General features: G+C 40.0%; 1 protein-coding gene across 1 annotated transcript; it reads right to left on the bottom strand.

The window, feature by feature from the left end:
- Positions 1-891: 891 nt before the first annotated feature.
- VN1R4 (vomeronasal 1 receptor 4) lies at positions 892-16,446 on the bottom strand. Its single transcript, XM_066266656.1, is given in 8 exon segments — positions 892-956; positions 11,555-11,584; positions 11,587-11,877; positions 11,880-11,963; positions 11,966-12,127; positions 12,130-12,302; positions 12,397-12,593; positions 16,441-16,446. Coding segments are annotated over 8 exon segments (1,008 nt in total).
- Positions 16,447-18,521: the final 2,075 nt, after the last annotated feature.

Genomic DNA, 18,521 nt, shown 5'->3' with positions numbered 1-18,521 from the left:
TAAGAACTGGTATTTTAAAATATAATTGTTGAACTTACGAGACAAGCATCAAGAGTGAGTCTTAGACGGATGTAAAAGAGGGAATCTGGTCATTTTTTAAAAATAAAACATCGTTCAGACTTAAATATAAATAAAGCGGAAATAATGTAAATTATTTATTCTTTCTCTGTGGACCAGTACCAAATGGCCCACGGACCGGTACGGGTCCGCGGCCCGGGGGTTGGGGACCACTGCTTTAACATACTTTTTTCCCAATGGTGATGTAGCCCTCAACAACCAGTCTCTCCCCATTCCAGGGATTCAGCAACTCCGGCACAGAAAGGCAGTGCAGCTCACCCCTCTTTCGTTAACCCTCAAAATAACTTCGGGAGTTGGGACAGGTTCAGGAGGACCAGCTACCTCTGTCCTAACCTCCCTTATAATTGTCACTGAAGTGTTCATTCTTGTAGGCTGCTGCTTCACTTACCACAAATATCACAATGAGACTTCAAACGGGGGGGGGGGCACGGGTGAAAAAGAGGGAGGCACAAAAAAAATGTATTCGCAAAATGCGCGAGCAATCCAAGGTGAAGCAGAATTTAACCACCCGGAGGCGGCAAGCCAAGCACACTGACCGCCTGAGTTATCCGTTGGGGCTTTACTGAGACATTATTCTCAAATAAAAATTATGTATAGTGAAGGAATCCATGAGATCCTTTGTAATACACATAGACGGAAATACTAGCACAATCAAGTTAATTAACACATCCCGCAGCTCACACTCAGTTCTACGTACGTGTGGGGAGAACACTCGGCACGTGGATCTGTGGTACATCCCGCGGCCAGAACTTTACGAGTGAAAGTTTGTACCCGTGAAAGAACATAACACAAACTCCTTCAGAACACTACTGGCTACTGACGAACGGAGACCTCACTTTCGGTTTTAAAAGTAAAAATGACGGAGAAGACACGGTTACCTAACGAAGAGAAGAGCCGAGCGCAGGGAGCAGCCTGGGAGCCATTTTAACCCCCACCCCCAAGGAAAGCGCCGGACTCTCGCGGGGTCGCCTGAATTTTCACGGAGGATAGGACTGTCTGAGGGAACACGACGACATCCAGACTGTGTATAAAGAAAGGGGGCTGTGAAACGAAAATTTAACGTAAAAAAAACGAGAACTCACACTTCCTACTATGACCTTCCCAGCTAGTTCCCGGTCAGGAGAAAATGGCGCTCGGAGGAAAGAGGAAACGTCCTGGAGGCGTGGCCCGGCTAGACTGCGCATGCGCACCAGGACATCACGAAAGCAGAAAAAAGCAGTGTATGGGCGGGGTGTCCCGGGGAGGGAGCGACAGAGGGTGGTGTCTGTTGAGGCCAGGCATGCGCAGTAACGCTGAAAAGGTGGAACTAAATCAAGAAGGTGCGGGAGAAGTATTTTACCTGACCTTTACAGTACAGCAATGGTTTTTTTCTAGGGTCAGAACTACCCCTATTTCATGGTCTTTCGTGGTTGTGTGTGCACTAATTAAGCATTAGAATGTGGGCCCTGGTTCTTCAGGTTGTTAGGACGTCATCTGATATGCCAAGGTTGTGGGTTCCATCCTGCATGGGACATAAACAAGAAACCGCCAGTGAATTGTTTCCCTTCCACGCTCTCTAAAATGAATTTAAAATTTTTAAAAAATATTAATTGTCCCATTGCACACTTGACATCAATTACCTTCAAATACCTTTGTAATAAACCTGTTTACAGCATAGTGATGAGGCAGGTTACAAAGAAGCTAGGAACATTCCTTTGGAATTAGAATGGGGAAACTGAGACAGATAACTGAACTGGCTGAGCAATTTACAGCCAAATACAAAAGGTCACCTCTCTAGATATAACATCTAGACCTCAGCTGTATTTGAGCTCTCCATTACAAATAAAGCAGCAAAACCAGCTGGGCTATGCCAGGACCAGCTGCATTGAATAATAACACCCTGGCACTGACTATTCAGTGAAAACAGGACCAAAAAATAACCCACCAAGAAAAGCTGATGAATATTCTAGTGAGATCTTCTCCTAACTCAGTCTTTACAAACCTTAAAAACAAAAGGCTGAGAGCACTCTCTTTCTCCTGCTAGCTCACCTTTTTTCCCCAACAGGCTTGCATCTCCTAAATTCTAAGACTAAGTGTTCCCATGAGACTTGCAGCCAGAAGAGAAATGAGCAGCGGCAGTTTATCCCCAGCTAATTGCCTAAACCTCTCTTCGAGGTCTCCTTTTTGCTACTGTTCCAGTGCAGGGTCATTTCTAATCCATAAATTTTCTAGAGAGCCAAGGCAGAATGGCCGAGGCTCTTGCGTGTACCTTCTTGTATTCTAGACCGTTTGGAAAACAGCTGTTAGGCTTGCTCACTTGCACTTTGCATGATTAGTGTGTGAGCGCATGGCAGAGCCACATGTGCATAACGTATGTATATGTAAGACTACAGGTAATTGGACTCAAGGCAGTGTTTGGGAGATTGCAAATTGCATGCTGCCACTGAGAGGGGCTGTTTTGCTGTTTGTTTGCCTGCTGTTCTAAGAACCTGTTTTCCCTTGCCTGTGTGCTTGCCCGCCACTGCAAGAATGGAAGATAATAGCCCAATGCTTTATGGCTCTGCAGTTCCACTACTGTCTGCTTGGTACCAATGTGAACCTGGCTGGCCTCAGCCACGAAAGGTCTCTATCTTAAATCCACAGTCACTGGCTTGAGTAAGTAAGGGTCACTTTTTCTGCTGGAACCTCTGACACATATGAGAAAGCAATCAATGTACACCTAAAGTGTGCAATGAAGAATGATGCTTCTTATCTCTCACTTCCTGTCTGTCTGTCCCTATTTGTCCCCTCCTCTGTCTCTATGTCTAACACCAAAAATAAATTAATTAATAAAACTTCAATTCATCCCCAATCACACAGGAGAAGAGCCTTTCAACTCAATTCTAACCCCTCTTCTTTCTCTTTTTCTCCTGCAGTCAAGGCTCCATTGGAGCAAAGTTGCCTTGGGAGCCTTCAGTGGCTCCATGTCCTCCCACTCAGGCAGTAGAATGGCTCTGATCACAACGAATAAATACCCTAGATCAGTAGTCCCCAACCTTTTTTGGGCCACAGATCGGTTTAATGTCAGAAAATATTTTGATGGACCGGCCTTTAGGTGGGACGGATAAATGCACCAAAATAAAGTTATGCAACCGGCTTAAAAACTGTGGTATTTTTAAATAAAGTTGTCAAACTTACGAGACAATCGCCAAGAGTGAGTCTTAGACGAATGTAACAGAGGGAATCTGGTCATTTTTTAAAAATAAAACATCGTTCAGACTTAAATATAAATAAAACAGAAATAATGTAAGTTATTTATCCTTTCTCTGTGGACGGGTACCAAATGGCCCACAGATCGGTACTAGTCCATGGTCCGAGGGTTGGGGACTACTGCCCCAGATGGCAGAATATCAACCCTTGTGGGCATGTCAGATGGATCCCCGTTGGACATGTAGGGAGTCTCTCTGCCCCCATGCCTCTCATTTCGAAAAAATACAAAAAAAGAAATAAACTACCTCTGGCCGGTTGGCTCAGCAGTAGTGCATCAGCCTCACATGCAGAAGTCCTGAGTTTGATTCCTAGCCAGGGCATACAGGAGAAGCATCCATCTGTTTCTTCAGTCTTTCTCCTCTCCTTTCTCTCTATCTCCCCCTTCACCTCCCACAGCCAAGGGTCTATTGGAGCAAAGCCGGCTCAGGTGCTGAGGATGTCTCCATGACCTCTGCCTCAAGCAATAGAATGGCTTTGGTTGCAACAGAGCAATGCCCCAGATACCTTGAGCATTGCCCCCTGGTGGGCATGCCAGGTTGATACTGGTACAATGCAAGTGGAAGTCTGCCTATCCGCCTCTCTGGTTTTCAGTTCAGAAAAATACAAAAAGTAAAATATAAAATTAAGAAATACTTAAAAATTAAAAAAAATAAAATAAAAATTGTTTTTTCAAAATATGAGGATGTTTACTTAGAAAGTCACAGAGGTAGAAGAGATGGTCTTTAGGAAACAACTTACAGAGGCAAAAGAGCAGTTAAGGTGGAAGGGAGACACGGGGACAGAGGTGTGCTCCCAGGAGAGAGTGCCAAAGAATTTTATTTTTAAGAGGCTCTGAAACTTTTCGGTTAGCATTGATTATATAGACAGCAGGTTTGACAATCATATATTTTTGCATAGCAATAAAAGAGACACAGACTGGCCTCAGGTGGCGGAGTCAATAAAGCATCAACCTGGAATGCTGAGGTGACCAGTTTGAAATCCTGGGATTGCCTCGTCAAGGTACAAGAAGCAACTACCAACTGAGGTTTCCCGCTCCTCTCCTCCCCTTTCTCCTCTGTCTAAAGTCAATTAATAATGTATTTCAAAAAAAAAAGGGGGAACAGCATGTTTGAATTTCTCTCATAACAATGTGTAGTGGCATACCTGACCAGGAGATGGCACAGTGGAGTGTTGGACTGAAAGAGGATCCAGATTCAAAACCCAGAGGTTGCTGGTTTGAAGCTTAAAGTTGGTGGCTTGAGTCCAATGTCACTGGATTGAGCAAGGGGTCACTCTGCTTTGCTGTGGCCTCCCACCCAATCAAGACACATATGAGAAAGCAGTCAATGAACAATGAAGGAGCTACAACTAAGAATTGATGCTTCTCATCTCTCTCTTCCTCCTGTCTCTCCCTAGGTGTCTTTTTCTCAGTCTCTCTCTGTCTCTGTTGCAAAAAAAATCGATGTCATATTATTGATTTTCAGTAATAACATGTTACTGTATTTTTCATAGATTCTTTTCTTAAGAATTGAGACAGTCATACCTGGTAGGTGCTAATTTTATTGTAATCTTACCTGTAGGGAACAGACACTTTTAAGGTTAGAAACTGTCAGAGCTACAAATCACATTCTGAAAGTCAGACCACAGAATCTGGGTTTCTTTTTTTTTTGTTTAATGCTTTATTTATTACTTTTTACAGGGAGAGGAAGTGAGGAATGAGAATTATCAACTCATGGTGACTTCAGTTTAGTTATTTGTTGATTGCTTGTCATATGTGCCTTGACCCGGGGTTTTGAACCAACTCCCTCAGTGTTCCAAGTCTACACTTTATCCACTGCGCCACCATGGGTCAGGCAGAGCCTGGGTTCTTAATTTTACCAAGTCTCTGCTCCCACATTATACATACCTCTTAAAACCTACCTTCTTGGCTTGGTAATTCATCCAAAATTCCTTCCTCAGTTAATATAAGTCAATATCATTATGAATAAATATATGCCATTATAGCAGACCATAGTTTATTAAATCTACACACTACTGTGAGATATTTGTATTTCTACCTTTTCATTTTAAAAGACAATTCTCTAGAAAAATTTGAACAACATTGCTGGGTAGTATCTATCTCAATGTCCTGTTATTGATACTGCACTATAATTTTGCTTGTGGAACAATTGGGGTAAACTGAGTAAAGGGTACAAAAGATCCCCTTTGTATTACTTTATAAAATAATTTTTTGTTTCAGAGAGGAGAAAGAGAGAGAAAGGGGGACAAGCAGAAAGCATCAATTCCCATTTGTGCCCTGACCAGGTTAGCCCAGGGTTTTGATCCGGTGACCTCAGCATTAGGTTATGTGCCACCACAGGTCAGGCTGTATTATTTTTTACAACTGCACATGAATCTATAGTTACCTTAAAAAAACTCCTACAAAAATATTTCTGAACCTTCCTGTGCATATATGTGTGTGTTACAATCACTTCTCTTTTTTTTAATATATTCCAGAAAATAGAATTTTAAGTTAAAATTATGCTTGTATTAAGTGCCTCTGATACACCTGACCCTGTGGTATTAGTACTTGGAATGACTGAAAGGACATAGTTACCTGTACACTGCTTATAACCCAGCGAGGAAGGGGACTCTGAATGGAAGAAGAACAAGGCAGCCTGGTGGTCAAGGCCAGTGGTGAATTCCAGGTGATGTGCCCTGACAGGTGCTAGGAACAAGGTCATTCTCGCCATGTCTGCTGACATCAGGTCATGACGCAATAATTCTAAATGCACAGGCTCTATGCGGAGACAAATATAATTTTTTTTCCTTTTTATTTAAAAGACATTATTCATTATAGAGAGACAGACAGAAAGGGGGGAGGAGCACAAAGCATGAACTGCCATATGTACCTTGAATAGACAAGCCTGGGGTTTCAAACTGGCAACATTAGAATGTGAGGTCGACCTGGCTGTGACCTCTGTCACCCCATTGATTGCCAGGGTTGATTCAGCTGATCTGGCTGGCTAGTCGGATGTCCCCTTCCTCCCTCACTGCTCCATGTATGTCCCTCCGAAGCTGCGGCTTGGTTGAAGAGGACAACCTTCCCCAACAGAGAAGAGGACCATTCTCAGGTCGAGGGTGCATGAGTAGCTGAGCTCCCCTGCTAGAACCTCCAAACACACTCTCAAACGGGCAACATCAGTGTTCCAGGTCGATGCTCTGTCCACGGCACCACCACAGGTCAGGCTGGCTGTTTTTATTTATTTCTATATTTATTCAGAATGCTTTATATGAAACTTTTTAAAGAACCAATAATTGATGACTTTGTATATAAAGTGCGTAAGTAGAAACGACAGCATAACCACATTCCTTTTGTTTGAGTAATAACAGACTTTTTAATGTATTTTAATAGAAAACTTCTCTTATTTTTAGTGAGAGGAGGGGAGGCAGAGAGACAGACTGCCACATGTACCCTGACTGAGATCCACACCACAAGCCCACTAAGGGGGCAATGCTCTGCCCAATCCCTAGGATTTCCATGTGTATTGAGGAATATTCGATATTTCTAGCCATAAGGGAAGACAACAAAATACATATAATAAACATTTATAAAAAAGGGATGATATCACTCTTTTTTCGTCTGTATAACTCTACAAGGCAGTTTTCTCAAAGTAGTCTTTACAAATGTAAGGCCAAGGCCACACTCCAATTCAAATCTGAACCCCCCTGGAGTGAGGTGAAGGCCCAGAAATGCAAAGGAGCTCAGGTGCAGGTTATCAAGGATTTCTTTTTGGTTTTCTTCTTTTCCAGGTGAGAGGGGAGACAGAAACACAGACTCCTGCATGCACCCCTACCTACCAGAATTTACCTGGCAAAGCCTGTCTGGACTTGATGCTCTGCCCATCTGGGACCATGGTTGCAACTGAGCTATTTTTAAAACCTGAGGAAGATACTCCAGAACGCCATTTTTAGTGCCCTGGTCCTATGTGATTGAACCAATTGAGCCATGGCAGTTGGAAAGGGAGAGGAAGAGTGAGAAAGAAAGAGAGAAAGAAAGAAAGAAAGAAAGAAAGAAAGAAAGAAAGAAAGAAAGAAAGAAGAAAGAAAGAAAGAGAGGGAGAAAGAGAGAGACTGATAGAGATAGAAGTGTGCAAGGTAGGAAAGCACATGGTGGTTTCTCCTGTGTACCCTGGCTGAGAATCAAACCTAGGATATCCACAAGCTGGGCTGACACTCTACCACTGAGCTACTGGCCAGGGCCTAACGGAGAATTTCTCATCAAAGTAGAGAATTTCAAGTATATTCACAGATTACATTGGGGAACAAAAATTTTTTTGCATCCACAGAAACACTTGTTCTTACCTAATTCAAGTGTGCTGATCTCAAATATGACATTAGTTTTGCTCTGTAAGCTACAGATTTTTTGCAATTCAAGAATTTATGTTTTCATCTTATTGTAAAATTTTCAACATTTAGTTTAACATTATGAAGTAGAATGTCTTCATGGGCATCATCTTTTTGAAAATACAATAATTTATATAAATTATTCACTAATACACTAATACACTAAAAGATATGATTCCATCAGAATTTGTCTATAATTTTGAAATAGAATATATTAAAACACTTATTTTAAGCACAAAATTTGTGCAAAATTATTTCAATTCTATTCAGGCAAAAATTTGCGTTTGTAGCTCTTGCATTTCTGTACTTGTTGAGGACAATCTCGTTTGGTGCTTCAGCATTAGTCTGCCATCACTAACAGCTCCAAGATTTTTGGGAAACTTATTAAGGTGACTGTTCAGGAAGATAATCTTAACGCTCATGTTACATCCAATGTTGTGGAAAGCCAACAGCATCCTTTGAACCAGAAATTCATACTTTTCTGCTTTTTTGTTGCCAAGAAAGTTCTTTGTAACAAAAGACTGCCATGCTGCTTTTTCCTCTTTATTCATCTTCCTGGCAAATTCTCCATCATGTATGAGGGTTTGAATTTGAGGTCCATCAAATACACCTGCTTTTATCTTCTCGAAAGACAAGGCAAGAAAACCAGAAATAGTATGTTGAAAGTATTCACTTTCTCTATTCAAAGCCTGAATCTACTGCTTCATTAAGCCAAGTTTGATGTGAAGTTGGGGGAAAAATGATCCTGTCTTGATTACCTACAGGTTTGTTTACAATATTTTGCATCCCTACTTCCAGAGCTTCATATTTCGGCCACTCCTTCAGTGTCAAATGTTTCTCCCGAGCTCGGCTGTCCCACAAACACAGAAAGCAAGGATACTTTGTGAAACCTCTCTGTTGTCCTAGTAAGAAATTTACTATTTTAAGATCCACACAAATGATCCAGTTATTCTCATACTTCAGAAAGTCGAGGACAATTTTTAATGTCATTATAATCTTCTTGCAGATGAGTTGACTAACCAATTGGAACCACTGCATAAACATTACCGTTGTGTAGAACAGCATATTTTAGACTCCATTTAGAGCTGTCAAGAAATAGCTGCCATTCTGTTGGACTATATATATGGGAACACCTAGCTGGCTGAGAAGACTATTGCTATCATGACAGTAAACAAAGTATTTGTCTTCGAAAAAAATGTCCACAAAAATTTGTTCATGCTTCCTGAAATGGGATACTTTAGCTGACTGGTGAAGTATATTATTTCCTGAATCCTAGAGGTTAATAGCTCAGCTGCTTTCTTTGATAGTCTCATATCTCTTACTAAGTCATTCAATTTGAGTTGGCTAACTGCTGTGGGGTTAATGACTGCTTGGCATCAGAAGGAGATCCTTCAGATTCTACAACCATTTCCTCATGCATCTTACCAAAATACACTTGATCACCATGTTCACTGTCTTCATCCTTAAAAGAAATAAAACCATTCAAAACTGGAACCAGGAGTGTGTCAGAGTGTGGGATAGGTCATATTGCTGAAGGAATATTAGGATATGCAATCATATGCTGTTTTTTCTTGGTATGGATCAGACAGAATAAAACAGATACTACTGTGGTCCTTAGGTTCACGCCAAACCATGGGAATACCAAAAGGCATTCCTTTGTGTTTTCTTTTTTTTCTTTTATTCATTTTTTAGAAAGGAGAGAGAGGAGAGAGAGAGAGAGAGAGAGAGAGAGAGAAGGGGGAGGAGCAGGAAGCATCAACTCCCATATGTGCCTTGACCAGGCAAGCCCAGGTTTTCGAACCAGCGACCTCAGCATTTCCAGGTCGACGCTTTATCCACTGTGCCACCACAGGTCAGGCCCTTTGTGTTTTCTTTTTGTTCAGTCATGGAGCACTTTCTCACAATTATGACACACAATATAAGGAGCCCAATTCTTGTCTTGATCGCCAAGGAGAACTTGAAAACAGGCAATATATGCATGTGTCACAAATGATGAAATATTGCGCCTTTGACGTTGAAGAGTGTAACAGCCACATATATAACCGAAGGTGTCAGGACTATTCTTACATTTATGCCTACTCAAAGAAGCCATGATTCAATCTTAAAACAAAATAAGACAGTGTTTTTTATCAGATAATAATTTTTTACATTTAAAAGCAACTACAATTAAGTAAAAGTGATGTTTGTAAAACATTAATTGCCTTATGTTATGTTCAATCCAAGAATTGTTGTCTTTTAACTTCAATTTAAAAACCAATGCATGCCATTAACTGTAACAAAATGAAATTAAAATTGTATAAAAACTAGAACACGCACCAATAAAACAAATTTCAGATTTGGAATCAGTGATGCAGAAATATATAGATAAAGTTCTAAAACCTCATGCAACAGAAAATGAAAAAAAAATTGTTCCCCAGTGTTACCAATGAAAACTAATGTGTCTTGCCTGAGCAGGTGGTTGTGCAGTGGATAGAGCATTGGACTAGGATGCCAAGGACCCAGGTTTGAAACCCTGAGGCCGCTAACTTCATCTCATCGTTATCCAGCTTGACACCAAGGTCCCTGGCTTCAGCAAGGGGTCACTCCCTCTGCTGGCATCCCCAAGTCAAGGCACATATGAGAAAGCAATCAATGAACAACTAAGGAGCCACAAGAAAAAGCCCCGACACAAAATTGATGCTTCTCATTTCTCTCCCTTCCTGTTTGTTATCACTATCTGTCCATTTCTCTTTCCCTGTCCAAAAAGAAGAAAAAAAATAGACCAAAATAATGTAAAGCATTTTCTCCAATCATAATGGTATGAAACTAGGTAAAATTTAGAAAAAGGAATCTGGCAGGGACACAGACACGGAAGTAAACAGCATTCTACTAAAATAATGTGTAAATTAACAAAGAAATCAAAATCCAAATCACAAATTTCTTGAGAAAACATAAAAAAAACCCATAATCTGTGCCATGGGAAAGCAGTGCTGTTAACTTTTCAATGGTAATTAAATATTCTGAGAATCTGTTGAGACATGAGTGGATTTAATTGAATCACTCCTTACTTTTGGCAGAATGGTACTTTTATGCTCCTTTGCACTAAGGGTGTATGTCAATCTCTTTTTATGCAAATACCCTGTCATACACTTAGTATATCATTTTCTTCATAAAGCTTCAGAAACCTTTTTCTCAATTTAGAATGTGGAACTATGTTATCTAGGCACGTATTTTCAATAAACATTTCTTTGTTCCATACAGTTCACTAGTATAATATTTAATGTACAGTATTTTAAAACTTGTTAATCTTTCTTCATACATATTTTTTATTTTGAACAGTTATCATTCTCTGAGGATGTAAGAAACCATATTCACACTTGGCAGTCATTGTCCATAATAACTAAAACCTCATTTTTCCTCCAGCATCAACTAAGGTCACTTGCAATATAATACAGGCACACAGAAACTATACCCTGAGCTTCTTGGAGGAACATCCCACATAGATTCCTTTCAAGGCACTAGCCTCTCTATGGGATAGCCAGTAAATATTGACAAAGTTGCTATCTCTCATAAAAGACTACACACTCAAAGACCTTTCCAGTGTCTCTACATTATTTCAGGACTGTTTATTGTTCACAGGACTCTGAACTACTCCACTGCAACCATCATTAAAAAATAATCATGTGAGTACTTACATAATAAGTACTATTATGTAGTAAAACAAACATAATTTACTATTTATTGTAGCAGCAGAATCTCTGTTATTCAAAACTCTATGTGCAATGAGACCGAATACAATTATACTCATGACTCCTTGCAGAATCAGGAATAGATGACTAAAGAGAGTGAAAGGTAGACAGTGTATATTCTTTTGACGAGATGCAGGAATGCAGAAACTGCGTACATCTTCCAGTGCACACAAAGGTGAACTGAGTACAGGGTGGTTATGACTCAAGAGGACAAAGGAGCTGGCAGTTGAGAAGCATGCATTGATTAAGACAGAAGTGTTCACCAGCCACCTAGTGGTCTTACCAAAAATATAAATATAAATGTGAATAATGGAGGAGAAGGCATAAAAATATACAAAAACGGTCACCAGAACAAGGATGTTTTGGATAGCTCTAATCTCACGGGACAATCTGGGAGACAGGTCGGTCACATGAAGGTGTTGGACCTGATGGTTATGCCTGTACAGAATAGAAACCATGGTTTTCCTGGCCCAAGTCAGAGTCCCAAACACAAAACATCATGGGCAGATACGACTCCTTTATATGGATTGTGTGTATCATTAGAGTAAACTTTAATGGAGCATATCCAAAGTTCATAGTGTTTGAGATGTTTTTGGTGTTCCATTTGTCAGTCACATTCTCAGGAACTTTAATATTTAGCATTAAGTTCAGGATCCAGCAGAGGATATTTGAGGTGTTTGTGTATTTGGCAGCTTTTGCTTTAAGCTCTGCCCACTGAGATTCCAATGACTGATGGTGGTTGCCTGGAAGACACTCAAGAAGCAGATGGTGGCCATGCACACACTTCTGGCTACTTTCTGAATGCAGAAAACAAGTTTGCATCCAAAATCACTGAGAAAATATTTCAGACTCAATGCCGCTATTGTCTCCGGAAAACCCCTTGAGAGAATGAGTTCAGAGTTGCTTAGTCAGGTGAATGACAATCAAATCTGCAGGCTGGGGGAAATAAGGGGGTGAGGGAAGGTATATTCGGTAGGACACTTGAATCTATGTAAACACAAATTAAAATCATAAATAAAAAAAGTCTGATGGCTTTTTCCTGTACCTAGTGTGGTAAAGGGACATATAATGACAGAATAGTGAGAAGTTCCCTAGGATTCCAATAAGCATCTGAAATAGGAAGATCATTGCAAATTTCAAACCCAGAAAGGTCACTCTCTTATGATCAGTATTTACATTCATATGAGGATAATTCTGCATAAATACATGACTGGAGGCTAATCATGGAAAATAAATTCAAAATTCACCACTTATCATTACTTTTTCCTAAATATTTTTAAAATATATATATATATTTTAATTTCCAAGCTGAATGTTTAACATAATGCCTATTTAGTCAGTAGAATTTAAAAGTTTTTTATTTATTGATTTGAGAGACAGAGAGAAACATCAATATGTTGTTCCACCCATTCATGTATTCACAGGTTGATTCTTTTTTTTTTTAATTTTTTTTTAAAGTTTATTTTTTTATTTATTCATTTTTAGAGAGGAGAGAGAGGGGGAGAGAGAGAGACAGAGAGGAGAGAGGAGGAGCTGGAAACATCAACTCCCATATGTGCCTTGAGCAGGCAAGCCCAGGGTTTCGAACCGGCGACCTCAGCATTTCCAGGTCAACGCTTTATCCACTGTGCCACCACAGGTCAGGCCACAGGTTGATTCTTGTATGTGCCCTGACTGGATATAAAATCTGCAACCATGCAGAATCTATATCTGGATGATGCCCAAACCAACTAAGCTACTTGGCCAGGAGATAGTCTCTATTATTAACATGTTACCTATTTTAAAGTACTTAATATTTACAGGAGTATAAGATAGAATTTAAGAGTATTCTTTCTTAATAGACAAAAAGCATTTCACTAAAGGAGCTTATACAGCTCATTTAAATATTGCTACAGTCAGGATTTGAAGCTGGGGAGCCTGGCTGCAATAACATTAGTGTTTACCATTGTGTTGTACTGTCTTGGCAAAGAGGTTGTGTCTTTTTAAAAATCCAGTTGTTTGCATACATAGTCATATTTGAGACCTATTTGATGAGGTCTCAAATAGGCCCATTTTTCTTTTCAATTAAAGTATTTATTCTGTTGAAAAGTATAGTTTTAAATAAAAAATAATCTTAATAAAGTGTTGATGCATCTAATATCTTTATGAATATATTAGATTTATTGATATGAATTCATGTCAGTATAACCAGAGAAACAATCATAAGGTTCCACTTCAGAAATCATAATTTACTTTCAGCTAAACTTTGACAGTTGTAATTTTACAAAGAGAAAAAACATCTAGGACCAGTTATTTCTTTTTTTTCTTTTTTTTTTTTATAAGTTTTATTTATTTATTTATTTATTTTACAGAGATAGAGAGTGAGTCAGAGAGAGGGATAGACAGGGACAGACAGACAGGAACGGAGAGAGATGAGAAGCATCAATCATCAGTTTCTCGTTGCGCGTTGCGACTTCCTAGTTGTTCATTGATTGCTTTCTCACATGTGCCTTGACCATGGGCCTTCAGCAGACCGAGCAACCCCCTGCTGGAGCCAGGGGCCTTGGATCCAAGCTGGTGAGCTCTTTGCTCAAGCCAGATGAGCCGGCGCTCAAGCTGGCGACCTCGGGGTCTCGAACCTGGGTCCTTCCGCATCCCAGTCCGACGCTCTATCCACTGCGCCACCACCTGGTCAGGCAAGACCAGTTATTTCTAATTAAAGAGCACACAATTATCTGGTCCTTATTTTGAAAGAATGGTTGAAACTAATATATGATTTGAGAAATAGAACAAAACAAAACAAGTATGCATTTCAGTGTTTCAAGGTGTAATATCTTGGGTATCAAATCAGTTGTGAGAAAAAAAACACAAGGACAAGCCTAAATATGACCTCAGGATATTTACAACCTGACAAAAGATCAGAAGGTACACTTGAGCCTAAAAAATGCTGAAGCTCTTAATTACTTTACTGTCCATACTCCTCACAAGCGAAATTGCCTTTTTTTAAAAAAAGTCTCAATTCCAGAGCTCACACATATAAAAACTGTCCCACATTCATCAGTGAATTGTAAATACATTCAGGAGACATAATTACTAAATCTATTAAATGTATTAAACCTCAATAACAAAATAATTATAATTCAGTAAATGACAGTCACATTTATTTACATTGAGATTTAGATATTACAATTAGGCCATCAAATGTATTGACACACTCATAGAACTATAATGAGATAACTTTACTAATCATGTAAAATTCTCTGTGCCTTTGTAAAGCTGATTGAACAGCACATTAATTTCTGAATTACAATTATACTGCTCAGAAATCAGAGTTTGTTACTACTTAAAACAACCTCCAAGAACTGGTATTAAGGAGGAAATATTAAAAATCATTAGAAGTAGTTAAGAGATGGATGCAGGGTCTCAGACCCTCAGACCTCCTGTCAGCCCATGCCTCAGGAATTACGGCTACTTCTTCGGTAGCTCTGAAACTAAACCAATTCTGACCTGCAGAAAAATCTCCTTTTCACATGAGGATGAACCCAAACGCTCATCAACGTTAGGTTAAAATTTACGAACAGTAATGTAGTCTTTTAAATAAACTCAAATAGCTACTATAAACAGTAAATATAAATGGCTCTTTGTACACATCTTTGTTCCTGTGATACACAACATAAACTGCATTTTTACATAATTTGACTTGTAATTTCTCTGCAGTATGTAAGGTCTGGTATAAATTTTAGAAAATCTGAGACATAGCTGTTCCAAATATAGATTGTGTGTCTGTGCGTGCGTGTGTGAGAGAGAGAGAGAGAGAGAGAGAGAGAGAGAGAAAGAGGACAGACACAAAGGGAGAGAGATGAGAAGCATCAATTCTTCGTTTCATCACATTTATTGTTCATTGATTGATTTCTAATATGTGCTTTGGCAGGCGTGGGAGTGGGGGTGTCTACAGCAAAGCTATTGACCCCTTGCTCAAGCCAGCAATCCTTGGTCTTTGAGCCTGCAACCATGGGGTCATGTCTATAATCCCACCCTCAAGCCTGATGAGCCCATGCTCATGCCAGCTACCTTGTGGGTTCAAATCTGGTTCCTCTGTGTTCCAGTCCAGTGCTCTATTCACTGCACCACCACCTGGTCAGGCTCAAGTATGGGTCATTTTTGAGAATGAGTTGAAAAATTAACTGTTCATTACACTTCTGCTGGAATCTGCAAGCCGACAAGGTTCTTGCGGTTTAGATTTTTGGGGAACAGTGGTGTGGGGGACTGGCAGTAAGCTGACATTTGCCCAAGCCTCACCTCACTTGCTTAAGTCGCTAAAGACTATGTTTTTCTCCACACTTCCATGTTATCTATGATGCTGGATCATTTTTACTCATCCTATCTGAGTCCCTCATAAAGATTGGAGGCAGATTTCTTTTTATACTTTGTTTTGAGAAGATGTTATGCAGGGTGGAGGGTTTTATGCACTTGGGAAAATCCTTGGGTTGTCTTGGAAATATGACTTTGTATCAAAGATCTCTTTGATTTGCTAATGATTTTCTGCCTTGTAAATAAAGTGGTATGGGGGTGGAGAGTTGTACCCTTGCAAGCTAAAGGCACTGCAGAGGCGTTCCGATGTCATCCATTCTCTCTCTGAGTTTATTTTTTCATTCTGCACCATTCCCACTCAGGACCTGAACAATTACTAGCCGCGCTGCTCTGCGACAGATGGCACCTGAACAGGGACCTGAGGAATACTAAACTAACGGCAGATGATGGATCTCCCCAGTGTGCACACTGATTAAAGCTTCAGACAAAGTATAGTTAGAAGGAATGAATTATGAGATAATTAGGGTCAAAAGTAAGGGACCTTTTTCTTTTTGCACAAATGTTTTTATTTGAGGAGCTTTTGTATGAAAAATATCAGAGTGAGCTAGAAATGGAGAGATGTAAATATAAAACATTAGAGTCTGAGGATGGCTTGGGAGATAATGAGGTTGTCATGGCCATGGCCAACTTAATGTTTGCACCTCCGCCGCCCTCTGCTCCTTCTTATGCTCAACCTTCTGCTCCTTCTTACCTTCATCGTGATGTTCCCAGAGTTTTGTCTCAGACCCTTGGAGGTCCCAGCGCCAACTAGCTTTTACATTAGGCTTGAGATACAGGGAATTACATCAGAATATGTATTATATTGGGCCAACATATATACAAGGTCTGGCTATTGCCACAGTACCTCAGGGGAGGATTCCAGGACAATACTTTGATAAACAGCAGAACAAATGATGGAAGGGAGGCCAGGGAAGTACTTCTGCCAGAGAATCTTGTCTCCAATGTGGAGGTCTAGGATATTTTGCTATAAATTGCCCTAATGTCTTTGGATATCAGTCCCAGCCTTCCCCTAAGTGGTAGCCAGTTCCTAAATGTCCTGACCTCTGCACACGATGCAGGAGAGGAAAATATTGGGCAAATGAATGTAAATCTATTGTAAGTATACTGCTGAAGGGCAGGTGATTCAGTGAAATGGACAACGGGGCAGTCCCTAGCCCAATCAAACATTAGGGGCTAAGTCAGAGTTTCCTCAGCCAATTCTGATTCCAGCAGGCCAAACATTGCTCAATCATCCTGAGCAATGGCAGGCTGGCTGCTCCTAGTTCTCTCTGGCAGCTTAGTCTGCCGCTCAGCTAAAATGGAGGTAGAGGAGAAGTCTTGGTATGGTCAACCTGAGCCAATTACAACAATTATGGAATTTGAGAATGGATAGGAGACTCAGGTATTAGGAAAGCTACAGCTTTTCCTGTTATTGTCTGATTTTCTTTAATGTTTAAGTTACAATCCTCGAACTATCATTTTGTTTTTTTCCTATACATTGCCTGGAAATTTAGGCATGGGACCCCTGGTGGATCTGACTACTAAATTTTCCACGCAGCTGCCAGGAGTACCTTTTCTTGTGGAGATTTTGTTTACTTCCATCACCAGTCCCTCTGATAGAAAATGCCCTGACTGAGATCAGGCAGGCATCTTTCTGGTCTGGTTATGCTCCTAAATCACAGGTTTCTCTCTGGTTTGTCTGATTCTAGTTTCTGTGTAGTTTTTGTCTGATGTTGTCCAAAATGTGTCTGCTTTTAAGGCCAGAATTAAGTTCTTGGATGCAAACATTTAAAATGCCAGCTCTTACCTGTGGTGGCACAGTGGATAAAAGCGTAGACCTGGAATACTGAGGTCGCCGGTTCAAAACCCTGGGCTTGCCCAGTCAAGGCACATATGGGAGTTGAAGCTTCCTGCCCCTCCCATCCTCTCTGTCTCTCTCTCTCTCCTCCCTAAAATGAATAAATAAAAATAAAATGCCAGCTCTTATGTTGAGAAAATAATTGTTTTATTTCTACATTTTTGGTTTAAAATTGGAACATGTCAAAATCGCTCATTTAAATTTAAATAGAATGGAATTTAGATTCTAAAGACTTGCTAATTTATTTTGTGTTTGGTGGAATATGTTTTGTATTGTCTTCAAAGTTGAGAGCCAAATAGCAACTTGGGTATTAGGATTAATCAGATTTACATGTATACTTATATTTCTGTACTGTAAGTTGTCTTGTTTCTGTGTAAAACTATACTTGGGTCTGTGAAAGAAAGGAATTGAGAAAAATTAAGCAGGGCCCTGATAAATCATTTCAAGAATTTTTCGGGACCTGCTTCAGGCAGTTGGAATAGTATAAAAGTGCTAATTCTGCTAGTCAGGCCACATCCTGCAAAAGGGGCCTTGAGGAAATCAGGAATTTGGCTCCTTATACAAAGGAATAAATTCAAAGGACTCTTAGGTACAGGAGCTGATATACCTATTAGTGCTGAGCATCATCGGCTTTCTTCTTGGCTCACTTATGCAGCAGTCACTGAGCTGCCAGGCTGAGGGCAAAGAAAATTTCCTTAACAAAGCTCTAAGTTTTTTACAACAGGAAGAGAGAGGTCATAATAAATTTTCCAGCATTATGTGCAATCTAGATTATCTGTTAATTGCTGGGTTATAAATGTTTTTAAAAATATGGGAGATTTACTTGTAAAAGTATTTGCTACATTTTGCCAGACTTTTGGAATTGACCTGAACACAGGTATTCCTTATAATCCTCAGGGTCAAGGCATTGTAGAGCATACCCATCAAATGCTTAA

The sequence above is a fragment of the Saccopteryx bilineata genome, chromosome 3, assembly GCF_036850765.1.
Source record: "Saccopteryx bilineata isolate mSacBil1 chromosome 3, mSacBil1_pri_phased_curated, whole genome shotgun sequence".
NCBI classification, from domain to species: domain Eukaryota; kingdom Metazoa; phylum Chordata; class Mammalia; order Chiroptera; family Emballonuridae; genus Saccopteryx; species Saccopteryx bilineata.
Note: the sequence above shows the minus strand (reverse complement) of the source record. Positions and strands in the feature narration are given on the sequence as shown.